The sequence below is a fragment of the Papilio machaon genome, chromosome Z (assembly GCF_912999745.1).
Source record: "Papilio machaon chromosome Z, ilPapMach1.1, whole genome shotgun sequence".
Classification (NCBI taxonomy): Eukaryota; Metazoa; Arthropoda; class Insecta; order Lepidoptera; family Papilionidae; genus Papilio; species Papilio machaon.
Window position 1 is genome coordinate 743464 of NC_060016.1, and position 17477 is coordinate 760940.

The 17477-nt window shown below is 35.4% G+C and overlaps 1 protein-coding gene across 1 annotated transcript in view; it reads left to right on the forward strand.

Moving 5' to 3' along the window:
- The window catches only part of LOC106715916 (LIM/homeobox protein Awh), a 34314-nt gene extending 17650 nt beyond the window's left edge, over positions 1–16664 (forward strand). The window contains exons 2-6 of the mRNA XM_014509285.2: positions 8185–8366; positions 14873–15090; positions 15377–15619; positions 15780–15875; positions 16261–16664. Coding sequence (XP_014364771.1) covers positions 8185–8366; positions 14873–15090; positions 15377–15619; positions 15780–15875; positions 16261–16340 — 819 coding nt within the window. The 3' untranslated portion in view covers positions 16341–16664. The remainder of the gene's footprint in view (positions 1–8184; positions 8367–14872; positions 15091–15376; positions 15620–15779; positions 15876–16260) is intronic.
- The last annotated feature ends 813 nt before the right edge of the window (positions 16665–17477 follow it).

The window sequence follows — 17477 nt, forward strand, 5'->3', positions numbered from 1 at the left end:
TATATTTATTTTATCCGACTCGAGTGGACCAGCTCATTTAATATCTCGTACGATTGCGATTACAATTTAATCGATGTTGTATCGGCAACTCGATTAACCTTTTAACATGAAATACAATAATTTTCGACATTTCTCATTTCTATACCTGCTTACGAATCGGTCTCAGGCCGTTAATACTTAACTAACCTATTATAGAAAATAGGAATTGGACGCAGTCAGATATCCCAAAACTATAACAGTCAACTAGTTGTATCGTTTTTGTTTCCAATATGCAATAAATAGGGCAATAAAGAGTGCGCGCGCGCCGCCGCGGCGGGGGGGCGCCGTGGGGCCTTTAATTGTTTGTAATTAGGCACGATCTCGGCATGCGTTTATTGACTGTTTATTGCTTAATATCCAGCAAGAGACGGGCCCGATGTTGAGGAGTCTATTTTATAGGAATGTAATGGTTATGCGGAGCGCCGACAGAGATTCTCCGGCTATTAGAGACTGTTTTGATACTTCGCTGATGGACACGCTTCGGACGCTTATACGATTATTCAATCGATGTGGATTGAAGCGTGAGACAATAGTAGTTTGCCTTAAATTACAATCTACAAGAATATTAAGTATATTATTTATTTTTTATACTCAAAACTATAGAATTTCTTTTTTGTATGCTATTATGGGAAAAGCAACTTTGTAGCAGTTTGAATGTGTAATATTAAATTGATTTACTTAAGAAATCCTTTCTAATTCATATTAACTACGGCAAAATATGCGTAACATCAATTAAGCGTTTTGTTGAATTCATTTTTATGTTGTTTTTATGTAAGTACATATTTTATTTATTTCTCCAATCAGAGTTGGTACCAACATTTACTGTTCAAAATATACAAGGACGTGAACGATAAAATTTTTGCCAAATTATACGCATTTGACAAATTATTTGATAGGAAACAGTTTTGTTTGAAATTTTTGTTCATATTCAATGTTCAAATGTTTGATGAAGATCTTGGTGAGGTAATTTTGGTCATATACTTGTGTACAGGGGGCGCATCAATAGCGGTGTTGTAAATGTTTGAGGTGACATCGGCGGCACAGGTTCGACGCGGCGGCGGCGGCAGCGGCGGAGCGGCAAAGGCACGCACACTAGTGTGCTGGTGTGAGTGACGTCACTGCAAACAACCGCCGGCCGCCACGCCCTGCCACGCCTCACCCGGCGCCCGCAGCACCCTTTCAACACCCAAACAAACACGCTCTACAAAACGCAACTCTACACACACCGATATAGAATCTAATTTCCCCTGCACTCATCCAATGGAATCTGCTCTCGATCTTCCAAGTATGTTTCAATGTAGAAGTTTTGTTTATTTTTCTTTTTATAACAAATGTCAGTATGCCATCTTAAAGATACTTGGAGAGGATTTGAGAAGATCGAACCTTTCAAGTTTATATTTTATTTTCACTCAGCTATAAATAGCTAGTTTATTCAACGTATCAAGATGAAGTGGCATTAATGTTAGATTATTTTATAAAATAGTATTATTGCGGTTACGTAGGAATAATATTTCGTACAGATTTATTGAGAGATGCTAAGTATTCCTTAGGAAACGTTTACACATAGATTACACAAATATCCATTCAGCTATAGCGCTTTTTCCTAACACTTCGTAATAATTATTCAAAATCCTTTACGTAAATATAATTATCCATTTTCTATTCTAATATAATTATTCCAGATAAGGAATGCCACGAGATAAAAATGATGTCTTCTATGTCCCAACAGGGGGCTTCTGTAGGAGTTCCTATTTCTCTACTCTTCTTCTTCTTGAGGTGCCTTTCCGACTAGCGAAGGTTGTCGGTCAGTTTTCCATATTTCTGTATAGTTCCTATTTAGAAAAGATTATTGGCTAATGCAATTGTACTTGTGAAAGTATAGAACTGTTTTTATATAATATAAACGGATTTCATTGCATTGATTTTTATGTAAAAGTATTCGGATATAAATTTTACTAAAATAAACAATCATTTAATAAATGTTTCTTCACAATGAACTTTATCGGCAAAATCCTAACATGCTCCCGTAGCTTGGGCAACCGCAAATTGACGGATGGTCGCCATGACCCCCGTCACAGTGAAAAAAACCCGTGAGCAATGCGTGAATGGCGAGCCTCTCTCCAATATCCTGGCCCCCGCCGCGCCTTTGTGTGCCGGCCCGAAGCTCACCTCGCTGACACGTACGTTATTTATCTCCAACGCTTTTGTTGTTCAGTTGCTTTTCAAAACTTAAAAACACTCGATCGAGGGGCGTTCGCACGAAAACAAACAACTCTGATAGTCGAGTCAATTTGTATGTTTCCTCGTGCACGCCGATTGCACATCAATCGAACCCTGATTCGAAAATCACAGCCTCGTCGAATGTAAATCGGCCAAGGAGTTCGCCATCGCCAAGATTGCTGTCTGTTATGGTAATACAACGGGGAAAACGATGCTCGTTTGTGTGAACGCACAGGGAAATGTTGGTGTTTGTTTGAACCTACGTGTGTTGCTACGACACAGCGTCGAATTTACTATTGCTGATGCGTTCTCGAGGTAGTATGGAGAGTTAAAACGAAGACAAATTCCGTATCTGCGTTTAAATTAATGACCGTTACAGTTAAGTTAAACAAACAAACGATATGATCTTTTTATTTTGATAGTTGTAAAGCATTTAAATTGAGTGTTTAAATTGTTGTCTCTCCGTTCTCATACTATAAAACACAACCGTTTAAAAACTTTCAGTATGACAGAGTTAAAGTTAATGCTGCTAACGATTAAACTTGTAAGAGTAAGTGTGTGCAATACAACGGACTTGTTACTCACTAAACATTTCCTTGTTATTCATGGACAGCGGTTAGGGCGCTGAGGTCGGGGCACGGACCATAATCTCACAAATACATTTATCATGTTCGAGCGATAAAAATGCCATTGAGATCTGAACCAGACAATGGGATACAAGCTCTTACCTGATACGAAGCCGAAAGTCAATTATATTCAAATATAAATCGGATTTGCGAACATAAGTCGGGGACAATGACGTGGGCCGGCGCCGCGGCCACCTTTCCGTGTACCCACTCGATAATAGGAGGGAACAATGGACGGTTACGTCGCGCACAAAGCGGACCTACGCCGTGCCTTCTGTACGCCCGTACGCCCCTATGTTATACTAGTTGACGTCTCCGCTCCTGTACACAAAATCTGAATTGTGGTTAATCGACTTTATGTGATTTAACTAAATTCACAATAGCTTGAGGCGCGTTGTGCGTGTTTTTATACGTTTGATACTTTTACTGCCACATTGAGAATCATTTAATTAAAGTCCTCTATTAGTGTCCACTTACTGACCCTGAACTTTCAGACTATAATTCATTCACACAAACATATTTTGGAATCAAACTGAACGTTCCTATAGTCATATATGAAAACATAAACATTAATTAAGTAATAACAAAGTGTAAAGAGTAAAAAATGTAATGAGGAAACGATGCACAGAGAGAGAGTAAAAAATAAAGGCTTACATTCCATTAGTTGTAATGACAATCGTTGTCAACATGCGATTAACAAAGAAATATACAAAATTGTTATTTACATTGAATATATCTACAAAACATTTACATTACAATTTGTTTATGTGAGTTTTTTTTTGTTTTAAGTTAGGTAGTATTTGTTACATCCCTTTTCCATTAAGTGACTATTCGCACTCGCCTATATTCTATTAGCTTTTGACCGCGACTCCGTCCGCGCGGAATTAAAAAAAATTAGTTATGTGTTCTTCTCGGCTCTGATCTACATTTATGCCAAATTTCATCAAGCCATTCTGTAGATACCTCCAAACATCCATTCATCTAAATTTTCGCATTTATAATATTAGTATTATATTATGTCAGTAGAATCAGTGCGATCACGACAACTTATATTATAGAATTGAGTCATTTGAGTCTAGAGTCGCGTGCGTCTAGTTTTTTAGTGGGAGAGGGGTTTTATCCTGGAATGCATATGGCATTCCGTCAGACAAGTGCAATGTGTAACGATCTGTCTATGGTAATTGCCATAGATAGAGGATCGCTTCGATCGTTTCTTTTGCTATCAGTTTGTAATTTACACCTATCATTAATTAAAATTCATTCTTTCAATGCAATTATTTCTGTATATTCTCAGAATTATGAGCAAAGAAGTCGCGCAGGTGCTGAATTGTATCATTTCGAAATTTCAACGAGTCAGCCGCCAGTGCCAATATTGCATATAATTTTTTGTAGTGTATGAAACGCGCAACAAAGATGTTTACGTGGGTTTCCATTACCGAAACACCAGCACAATGTGAACCCTCTCATTTTACTTGAACTTTCGGACTACACTGGACGTCTGTCTGGTAAAAGAGCGATCATAAATTCACGGTGAAAATCTAGATAATACAAGGAAAAGATTTATTTTAATTAAAGAAAATAGAAACGTTAAATAAAAACACTGAGGGTCCAAATGCAATGTTAAAAGTGTTTTGCGATCGATATATTCAATAGACCTATATCAGATAGTTTTAACAGACTAGGGAAATGTGTAGAGCGGTCACGCCCGCCGAATAACTTCACAATGCTCTACGTTCCGCTCGTCATTTCTATTCAATGTATTTACAGTTGCCGTACTCCGCTTTGTCAACCTTTATTACATATCAATGATGCCACATAAAGGGATTTTGCGGCGATATATCATTTTCTACCTTTAGAACTTGAATGTTTGCTAGTTTTTGCTATCGCCGCGTGTGAAATGTCTAGTTTTAAATGAAAAAAATTAAGACAGTTTATCAGCTTTGTACACTGTTATACAAATATTATTTCTTTCATTCATTTTAAATAATACGTTTATTTTGTAAACTTTACTCAATACATTCGTATAATCTGTGTAACCTTTTTCAGAAATATTTGTTTTAAACTAAATTCCCAAAAATATAGAAACATTAGAATTGGAATCGAGTAACATTTTTTATTTTGTTAGATGCGTATCACATATACAAGCTTATGTGGGCCGGTACTAGAGGCGCATTATCACAGTTACTTCTCTCAGTAAATATGCAAAATTTACTTAGCCATATCAAAAGACATACATGAAATGGCTTCAGGCCAAGGATCTTTTAACACGTTTTTGACATTGACAGGAGGTCGCTAGTGAGCTATAATTTAGTTTGATTTACGCCCAATGGGTACAGATAACTTTGTTGATAACTATATAAACGAGTATATCGCACGATCTATCGTTGTATGTGATAAAGATGTCTCAAGGTGTATAAAATCTTTTTTTTCTTCAATTTAATAATATCCCTTTTGTCAAAACTATAACAGTTTATAAGACTATCATATATTTTTCAAATATACACTTTATTTGTTTTATCCTAAGTAAAAAAGCAGGTAGCGGCTAAATACTTGTTTATTTTACAAATTCAACTGACAAAAAGGTAGTATTAGCATAATTTTAGGCAAAAAGCGGAATAAACAAGCCCTTCTAAATGACGTATTAAACACTCAAACAATGTCATTATAAACGAGTAGCTCGCTGGCCGGGTGCGAGAGAATTGTCACAAAAAGGACATACGTCAAGGGATGATGGGGATAAAGCGGCCACCGGGGCGCCATTATTTGCCTTCTCAATGGCACTCTTAAGAAATTTGTTACGAAACGTTTGATAGACACAAATAGGGTGGCCAAACTGACGGATTGCATCAGGACACATCTTATCTTAAATAAATAATTAATAACATCAATTATTAAGACTGTTTACATCAGAATCTAAAACAGTATTAATTTTTTGGGCCTCAAATTATACAGTAGACCTATTCGCTTGAAATGAATATATAATAACAACAATATGTTTAGCTTGCATAATCTGTTTTATATATCTTATCTATATATATAAAAGAAAGTCTTGTGTTAGTTACACTATTTATAACTCAAGATCTAACTGAAAATTGGTGGGGAGGTAGCTTAGATCTAGGAGATAGACATAAGAACTTTTTTATCTTGTGTGCGTTTTTTTTATTCCGCGCGGACGAAGTCGCGGGTAAAAGCTAGTATATAATAATTGCGATAAATAATTAATTAGCATCAAACGGAAACTCATCATCCGTCCATCCATTAGTCAAACTCGTATTTTAACTTACATTTTCGGGCCTAAAAATGCTTCCTTTAAAGTCAATTTCTTTGATAATACCTGAGGTTATGCCACTTTTAAACGTGTCACATCATTTATGGTGGCATCCCCTGCTCGCTGAGTGGTGGGGAGTTACAGATGCGGTTACTGAACGGCTGTTCTTGTATTTATTGCGTACAAAACGGTGTAAATTTGTTTTAGGGGTGTCGCTGTAAAGTTTAACATTACCCCTTATTGTGTTGTAGCCCGGTGCTTGTGTGAATGTGTCGCGGTTGTTACAGGGGACGGGACACAGATTTATAGCTCGAATATGAAGTTGAAAGCTATTGATCGTGAAATGATATACTCCTTGTACATTTATTAATGTTTTGATAGGTTATTATCGATATTTTTATGTTAACAAGCAATTTCAATTTTCTAACTTGCAATTATTTTAAACTAGCTTTTACCCGCGACTCCGTCCGCGCGGAATAAAAAATAGAAAACGGGGTAAAAATTATCCTATGTCCTTTTCCTGGTTTTAAGCTACCTGCCCACCAATTTTCAGTCAAATCGATTCAGCCGTTCTTGAGTTATAAATGGTGTAACTAACACAACTTTCTTTTATATATATAGATGTTGAATATATACGCGCTGGTAAGATAAGATTCGATTCGATTGCAGTAGTTTGGTAGAAAAGTAAAACAGATTTTTTTAATTAAAATTATTGTTATTTTCAGTAACGCAATCTGTTGGTGAAAATAAGGAATAAATCGAAAACAAATCTTTTTATCAACCATATGGACTTCGTTTCTTTATTTAGCTACATAAAAAAGTTCCTTGGAAAAACTTCGATAACTATTTTTATTTTATTTAATATGCTTAGTAACTCTTTACAGTTACCAATCGACATGTGTTATATTACTAAAAAGAAATTGTTATTCATTTAAGTCACATCACAAATATTTGACTAAATCAATTTGGCCAACATTTGATTACCGCGCGCGAATCAAAGGGGGTGTTCTATTTGTGCAACAGCTCTATTAGATTATTTGCCCCCCCCCCCCTCCCCCACACATACCCCTTCATCTCGTCGACTGTGTGACAATCAAATCAAATAAATAGTGGCACGGCTTTGTCAAACACATGTACCGATACAAAATTATTATTGTACTTATTATATTAGTCAGGATTGTTTGTGGTGTTTGTATTTAAATTGGTTTAAATTTTACTTCATTGAATATTTTAATAGTTAATTAATTTATGCACTGAGAAAGTTTGATTTGATAACCCTATAGTTGGATTTATAACTTTATAGTTCTACTAGTTGAAGAAAGCTTTCAAACTGTGACTTGTGAGTAGGCTAGTATACAACAAGACGTCATGTTATTAAAGTATCCTTTCGGTAATCGACACGAAATATATTTGACTCTCTTACTATCTCACAGTCTTTGCGTTGTTTCCCTTAAGTGTTGATTTAATAAAAGAAACCTACACTAAGTGACTCTAGCAGTGAACCATTAACGAGCCTGAGTGCGGCGGTAAGACTGAAAATGTACACACACACAAGCATATTGTATGCTTCCGGGAAATTACGGGGTTACGGATTTAAAATTAGTTACTCGTACGTGACTCTTTTAATGTATAAACGGAAAGGAAAGAACTAAGTACCTAATTAACTTTGAGTTCAAAAAGGTAAAGTTCGCATTATTAACTCTTTACTTAAAAACCATGACAATATAGTCACTTATAATAGTATGTTTGATGTAGTTTGATGTGCGTTTTCTATGCACCGCAAGGTAGGATAAAGCTACGAGTACATAAATGCAGTTTTCTTAAGCGGTGATAGCAAACTGCGGGCCACAGTTAGGAAAACTTACAACCAGTCGACACCATCTGCGTCAAGAAATGTGCTTTTCGGCGCTACAAAATGTTACCGGCACTATGCCGACTGCTAGTAGATGTTGCTCCTAATGCTTGAATCTGTCCATTTATGTAAGATCTAAGTCAGTCTGGAATGTTAGTGATTTATTCATGTTATTCCAGACGGAGCACCACACGTGCTGCGCGTGCGGCGAGGCGATCGCGGACCGCTTCCTGCTGGAGGTGGGCGGCGGCACCTGGCACACGGGCTGCCTGCGCTGCTGCGTATGTGCCGTTCAGCTCGACAGACACCCCTCCTGTTTCCTTCGCGACAGGCAGGTCTACTGCAAACAGGACTACGTAAAGTAAGTCTACGTCATCTCACAGGCTCACGCTTTGCTGACTTTTGAAGGCTTCGCACTTTACAGTCTTGTATAGCTTGTACCTATTCTCTGTGGACATTTTATGAACCTGTTGGTGCGTAATGTTTTTTCAGCGTATATTTTATTTTTTAAGGTTAAAAATTTAAAAGTAATGATCGCTATTTGCTATTTCGTTCTCGTGTTCTTTCCATAGGAAAAGGTATTGTAAGGCTTTTCAGGTAACTTATTCACTTTAACGTTGCTAAAAACTGAAGATTTAAAATGTCTTTTTAGATATAATGTACGTACGTTTTAATCGATAATACAAGTGATATAAATTTATTGCATTCTCAAAAAGAATCGAAACATCTACCGAGACTAACAGATGCACTTAATACCCGACAACAGTAGTGAACGGCGCCACAGGATATTCAAAACGTATATTATTTTAAATGCTTTGAATAAAGCTGAGAATCGCATGCACATCCGATATTAATTTGCCTCGTCCAGCTTATCGGTGTTATCCACACCAATGTTTCAAAAGCACAATTTGCATTTCAAAATCGTATGGTAGCAGGCGCGGGTCCGCGCCATCGCCCTTTATCACTACTTATTAACATTTTGTCGCCGCTTGAATCAATTAAAGGCGAGCCTCGCATAGTAATTAACAAAGTGACAGATCAACAAGTTTTAACACTCGGCGGTAATGAAGATGTTGCGTAGTGGCCAGAGATAAACAACGGGTGATGCGCTTTATGGGAGGTGGTCCGCCGGCTACCGACTACCGGCCACTAGCCTCTACCACTGCTATCCACTACCCGGGTACATACCTATGCACTTGTGTGCGCGGTACTCCTTGTACACTGCAATTATAAAGTTTGTTAATAGTTCATAAAACATTTCGCCAAAATAATTTGTGCGTTAATATAATGAAGCAAACATGTTATTTCTTTTTTTGGTTTTTTGAACGTGATTTCCATTTCCTTTATTATACTGCACCTTCTGCAAATTTAAAGACTTACAGAGCAGCTTTTTGTCGTTGATGAAATTTTTAAAATTTACATTTGTTTATTGGCAGCGGAACAAACCGCCTTTGCCTTTTAAGTTACAAGTTACCTTTTACTGTAATCTGACATCTATTAACAATTTGTTATATAATAATTAAATGAGAAATTGAGTAACAAAATGAAAAATATATATTATAAATAACTCGGAAAGTTTTGTGAAGCTAAAAGTATTTGAATGCGCCGCCGGCTAGGCTCGTAAATCCACACTCGTTGATTAGTCTTACTTCCCCCCCCCCCACTATCCAGTACCACGACGGCCCATTAACTCGATGACATGATTTAAATTATTTGTTTTAGATACAAAACCCAATCTAAGATACATTGGTATATTATGCGCGTTTGTTCGGCACCGGGCGACGCCGGGGGCTACGCTTGTATAAATCGAGAGAGACCACAATAATACCGTTTGGCCGTGACTGATAGCTCGACGCACGAACTTTAATTACTTTTCGCTTATTGAGTTATTGAAGTTGTACGACTCTTTTGTTGTTGATAATTATTTCACGTGTGTAATGTGAGCCTATAGTTGTATTTTTATACCGTAGTTTTAGATTTTAGAGTAACGACCAACTTCCAGCTTTCATGATTTTCAAATTTTGTTGAGATACATTACATTATGATAAATTCATTAACGCTTATTTAAATTGAAATTGTTTTTCATACAAATAATTTATCGATTAAGCAGTATTTAGTCGACTCGTGCTTTTAATAACACGCTGCTACCGTGATCTCATTGCTGCGACAATTTTTGAGACTGATTGATTTATGTATTTACTAGCTGTCGCCCGCTACTTCGTCCGCGCGGAATTTTCAACATCTATGTCAAATTGCAACGAGATCCATGCAGACGTTCTGGAGATATCTACTAACAAACATCCAACCATCCAAACATTCGCATTGATATTAGATTCAAGGCATACTTTAAAGTGTTCGAGGATTTTACTAATTCGGTACATAGTTAAAATAGTTACCGTTGCTACACTACCACTAAAGTCATTTATTATTAATCGTGCATAAAATATTTTAACATTATAAATATAAAGGTGACATTTATATTTTACTAGCTATTGACCGCGAATCCGTCCGCTCGCAATTTAAAAAAAACATAATAAGTAGCCAATGTGTTCTTCCAGTCTATGATCTGCATCTATGCCAAATTTTATCGAGATCCGTTCCGGAGATACCTTCAAACAAACATCCTTCCATTCATCCCAAAAATTTAAAACATTAGTAAGATGTAATTTCTTTATTTTATATAATTAAAAGAAGAAATGTCTATATTTATGTATAACACTTAAATTCTATTTAGGAACATGTCTAACTAGTGTTATGATTGTGTTTCGTATCGTATCCTCATTGTTTAATATTCAGAGTGAATCGATTAAAGGAGGGTTTATTTATGTGACTAGAGATTAATTAAACTCAGAGGCGACATGGTGCATTTACATAAGACATGGCGCTCGCATTTACGGGAGGACGGTGTGGGCGCAACATCGCGTGAGAGCCTCCAGATACCAGATTCGGATATTGACTCCAATTTCATACTTCAGCAATAAAACAAGCCTTATCTGTAACTAAACAATACCATTAATAAACCTTTCGACTAAGATAACTGACAGAAGTTATAAGGGGAGAATTATTAGGAGATGTGAGCGTCAGTGTAAAAAGCTATATTTAATTGTTATTACGTAAAAAGTTATATTCACCATATTATCATTATTAATATAAAAAAATGATTCATCATCATACTAGCGAACAATAGTAAAAACTGTCAATGAATAGAAGGCACTCTGTATGACAGTAAAATTACGAGTAATTTCCCTTAAAAAAACGTTTTTCTTTTAACGTCACATAGGAATGGTCACTTGTTATATAAAATAATAACAAGAAAGTTCTTAAAATTAAAACACAACAAAGATTGAAAAAGCTTATGTTGCTGTAACAAAGACTTTATATATAAAAGTTATCACATCATTGTGTAAAACAGTTGGTTTTAATTTGAGTAGTGGCAACACTCAAACATCCTGTCTAAAACAAAAGGGGGCGGTCGCGTGGCGGCTCTCTGGCTCCCAGTCAAAACGACGCACTAAATAAACAATGAACAGATGATATATCAACAAAAGCAATTACGTACAACGCCGGCGGCGACTGTCGATTTACGTACCTGGCAACACCACTCGTTATCCACACCAAACAAACGTTATTTAAAATATGATCCTTACCACGGCCGCTTGTTAAAATGGCAACATTACATTCAAACGCAAACAATCAAACGCAAACGCAAATTATTGAAATGTATTATTAATTAAAAAAAACTTTTTGAATACAGTTCGGAATAGGTAAAGTGAAAAATATCCTCGGGTTCAGGTATTTTGGACAATTATAGGAAGCAGTGACAGCAGTTTAATTGTTGATAGAAGTTATTATCATCATCTTATTTACGGGCATTTATATTTTCATTAATAATTCATCTAAAATTAAACACTGTATCAAGATAACATTATATTCATTTAAGGAAGCTTAAATAACTTTGTTCTAGATCTATCTTAACATGTAACTGACTGTGAACTTGATGTGTTAATTTTACCGAACCACAGAGATTTATATAAAAAGCCGTGCAAGGTGGGCGCATCTGTCTGTGGTCGGGTCCACATAGCTTCATTCCGATTAAAACATATCGTACCGCGTCGCACCAACTTATCACAATCAAAATAAATGACAAATGAAAACGTCAGTGTTGCAAGTCACGGAGCGCACATGGCTCACCTATATTTTTTTCGACTGGCAACGTTCTTGTCGCTTTGTTGTGGCCACACTCGAGCAGTGGTTTTCAATAATACCGCTCTCGGGACATTGGCCTCTTTTTTATTTCGATCATCGAGTCCCTTTCTCACGGATCTATTATTATCAACTATTTTCTTAAAAGTTAAGAAGTTAAATATGTGAAATTGAAAAGAAAATATAATTTTAGAACAGGTTTTCATTTTATCATCTTCATATGATAAAAAAACCGCCAAAATATAATTTTTTTTGTTGTTTTTACCAACATCCAAAATACTATAATCAAGTAAGTATCAATCTATTAAATTTACATTTCTGTACGATTTTTATGGATGAACTTGCACTTGAACTGCAGTGCAATCGTTGAGCAATTAATTTTACTTATAAGGTTGTGGATTTTCTGCATAAGAATGTAGTATGGTGTAGATATCAAATCAAAAATATCTTATCGATGGTGTTTCGATGGAAATTGATCGCTGAGATGACGCAAATTGTGTTCTTTCTGGCCACACAGAGCGCCGGTCGTAGGTCACTACACACCGGCCCGCCTTCCTTACCAACATTCTACCATACATACCACTAGCTACGCTACCATTTCGAATACGACATTCAATCTACCGATAGTATTCTAATGAGTGTACTTCTCAATTCGGTCGCATAGTACAACCACGAATGACTTAGGAAAATGACTATGACTGTGAATATTTTTAATACGTCGAAGGTTAATTGGACGCGGGCAGGGTATTGTAAAGGAATTAAGCGGACCGACTAAACGATCAATATGACGAGTGAACGTGAAATTGTTTCTTATGAATATCATTCCTTTTTAATTGAACGTACGAGAATAAACATTCCGACAATCCGCTTTGTTGGTGAGGCGAGATACTTGAGGTTTCCGTTAGAACTGCTTTGTTGATTAGAGTAACGTAATTCTTAGTGTGTATTTCTTGGATTCTATTACAATAAGTGCAAATATTACAACTGCAGTTTCCACTACTAAAAACATATAACGAAACATGTTCTTATCTCTGTTTTTGGAGGCAATGAGCAGAATAACAGTATGTTTTTGTACAGTTGTTTCAGTGGTTGTTGTTGGCAGTGAAAACTCACAGTAAGAGTTACACATTAATTAATAAACACAATACTTCGCATAGCTTTCTTGCTTTTTTTTTACTAACACAGGGTATCACCCTAGTTTGGACACCAGTCTCTTACCCATAGGGAAAACAATAAAGTTATTTTTCTTATAACTTTGCCACCATTTTGTAATTATCATATTTAAAAATGTAAAGGTTTACCAAGGAAATAATATAATAATCAAGGAATAACCGAATGATCGTAGTATATCGTGGATCCGATGCAAAGTGCCCTTTGGATCCTCTTACAAAAACAAACAAGACAGTTTTAACGTCGGCAGCGATATGATACCGTGTTAATGGAGTGTTGCACGAGTTTATTTAATTAATTAAATATTAAGGGTCCGCGGAATGGTAATGAGGCAATGTCGCGATAAACGCGCCGCCACATCGCCGCCACACCGCCGCCGAGCCGGCCGCTTGTAACCATTACTGTACCTTTTTTAATGCAACTTATCCCGCAGTGTATCTGTAATACGGATGCTGTGGCGACGACGGAGCCATGTTCACAATATAAATCTCTACCGACAACAATTGAGTGTTAAATTAACTTACTTAAGAGTTTATTGATGTCTGCAACTTTTTCGTACAACTTCTCTATATTCTTTTATTAATGCTTTATAAAGATCTGTCGTATGGGAAACTATGATCGGAAGTATTTAAAATTATTGAAAAGTTGTTTGTTCTTAATATTAAGAATAACAGAATTAAAAGCTAAAAAAGATCAGATTCCATTAATCGTTAAATATTATTGAACCTTAATCTTACTAATATTATAAATGCGAATGTTTGGATGGATGGATGGATGTTTGTTTGAAGGTATCTCCTCAACAGATCTTGATGTAATTTGTCATATATGTAGAGCATATTCTGGAAGAACACAGGCTAATAAAAGTTTTTTTATTACTCCGCGCGGACGAAGTCGCGGTGGACAGCTAGTTATTTATATCCTTATAGAACACGTTAAAATATATTTTTGCTTCAGACATATTGATACTTATATATCTATAAAGGAAAAAACATGTATTAATTTCAATTTGCATAACAATTTGATACTAATTGCTTTAAGGATTCAGTACTAATTGGAAGAGGCATTGGATAATCTTATATTATTTAAATTAACTAGGTTATAGTAACATCTTTAATAAACGGTAATAAAACAAGCTTTTCAATTTCTCATTAATTCAATGCGAAATGCTGCGCGAAAACATGTTTTGAATCATTTTAATTATTGCTATTGCGACTTTTGATAGTATATTTTTATAGTCTAATTATAAGGGACTCCGTACACGGACATGTTTTTAATTGCCTGAATATGTAGGAATGGAAAGCGATAGTCGACGCGCTGCTGGCAGGTTTGCTCCTAAAAATACCGTCGACTGCTTGAAGCTGTCCGTGTACGGCGGCTCTTACTTATACTAATACAAATATAATCAAACATATTTTATTTGATTTATTACATTTTGGTTATATGTTAACTTAACTCATCTGTTTTCTAACTTAACGGGAGGCTCGTTGTTCTCAGGACGTTCGGTGCTAAATGTTCGAAGTGCTGTCGCGGTATATCGTCGTCGGACTGGGTGCGGAAGGCTCGGGAGCAAATTTACCACCTCGCTTGCTTCGCTTGCGACGCCTGTGGCCGTCAACTCTCCACGGGTGAACAGTTCGCACTACATGAAGACAGAGTACTCTGCAAGCCACATTACCTTGAAACTCTCGATGGTGGCTCTATTTCTTCTGACGGTAATTTTTTTCTTTAGCTTATTTTGAAGACACTCTTAATGATTAGTTCTTATTATTTACCACCGCATTCAGGGTTGTTAATTTTACAAAGGGATTTCTTTAGTTCTTCTTAGGTTTCTTATAGTAAATCTAGACTAAGAGTCCACTTATCACTGAACTTGACATTCACTGAGAAAAATTTCAACATCTCCCTATATCGTGTTATAAACTACTTCGATCGTGTCAAGATGAAAAATAAGCTATGGTTAATTTTAACATTAAACTAGTATAAAACAATATTTTATAGATGGCTGCGATTCAGAAGGTTATCACAAAAGTAAGGCAAAGCGCGTGCGGACGACATTCACGGAGGAACAGCTTCAAGTTCTCCAGGCGAACTTTCAACTGGACTCGAACCCAGACGGTCAAGACCTGGAAAGAATCGCACAGGTCACAGGATTGAGCAAGAGAGTCACACAAGTCTGGTTTCAGAACAGTCGAGCGAGACAGAAGAAACATCAACACACAGGCAAAGGAAAACAGAATCAACGTCAGTATTTATAATTTTTATCAGTTTAATGCGAAGTTATTGTTGAATAATATTACTGTGTAAGCCATTCTGATGCGTTTGTGCGAATGTATTACGCGATGCGAATTATTATACCGCTATATTAAATTCCTTTTGGTGAACTTGTCATAACAATTTCCAGTGATGTCCCGAGACGCAGACCCGGCGGGGTTTGGGCGGCCCATCAACCTCCACCTCACGTATTCTTTCCAGAACAAGCCGCCGTTTGTCCCAATAGGTGAGTTCTTACTCTTGGATGTACCAGTGTGACTTAGTAAACATTTTTATAGTGAGTTTGTAACAACCGATATAGAAAAACGACTAGTTTCATTTCCCATAGATTTATTCTCAGTTTCTACTAATTTTATTCAATGTAGTTTAAGACAAAAATATAGATTTAGATCTATTAGATGTTTTCCGAATACCTATCTTACTTAAATATTACGACTATTTATTATTCTCTTAAAATGTTAACAAGAATATCGAATATGAAATATAAATAAACTTGAATACTGTTTTAGACGTAGTTCTGCAATAGTTTGTTTCGATGCAACTTGTTTGCAGTATGTTACTAATGAATATGTTAATGTACTTTACTATAACATTTAATTATAATTTTCCAGACGGCACTTCTTTCACGGACTCTTCAATGGATGAGCTGTCCGAAGACTCATCTATCCATTGCATGCAGAGCGAAGTTTGAAGTATTCTAAATTAAACAAAGCTTCTTGCCGTTATTCCTGTAGATATTCAAAGAATATGTAGGTTTTAATAATTCTATATTCAGCTTAACGTGTAGTTCATATATTATGGAAAACAACTTATTGTTAACTGGGAAACTGTTCAACTAAACTTACGTTCCGATTGATATGAAGTTTATCTTAAAAGTGACTTTCCGTTTTCCACTGCCAAAACACTTGTATAAAACATATTGCTGTCTGTGTTTATTCAAACTAAAAGAGAGGGATTAATATATGTTTTTACAAGTGGAAACAGACAGTTACAGCTCGTTTGTAACATATTCAACGTTTAAATCGATAGTTTTATAAACTACGGAATTAGTACTATTCAAAAGTTATTCTTGTCGAATAACATTAATTTTGAGTAATTGTGTTATTTCCTTTGTTTGTTTTGTATTGTATATACATCAAAAGTTTGTAAATGTTTACAGAATATAAATTAATATATTTGCAAATAGATTAATACGTTCGTTATCTTATAATTGACAACAGTTTACTCGTAATTTATACAACATTGTATGGAAGAGTTATTGCATTTGACTTATTATATTGTTAAATGTAATTATCTTCAAATGAACATTGCTCTTGTTAATTCGTTTAAATATAAATGCGGACAACAAATCCTTTTATATATGTATTTCTGTCATACTGAAGTATTTTGTAAAAAATTGTCAGTGTAATTTATTCCTAGATAATGTAATTGTATTTTTTTTTATTTATAATGTAAATTATAGAATTATATTCATTTTATTATTTAAATTAAGGAATTTATTACTTTCAGTGTTATTGTAAAAAATATATTTATTTATTTATGTCTAGTAACTGTGATAAAATTACTTTTGCTGTTTAATTTTTACCGAGACCTATATACCTATATACATATATAATATATACAGATATATGTATTATTTAAATCAATCAGATACTACGTAAAATTGGTTATTTCTTTGGCGTAGTGATCCAAAGTAATATCCTTACTAGAATGTAATATTACAAGTTATAAAAAAATAAGTCAAATGTTATTTTATATGCATACATTAAGTTAAATAAGTTCAGTCTACGTAGATTTATAGGTGTCAAGTGAGCAGTTTCGTGTAAAT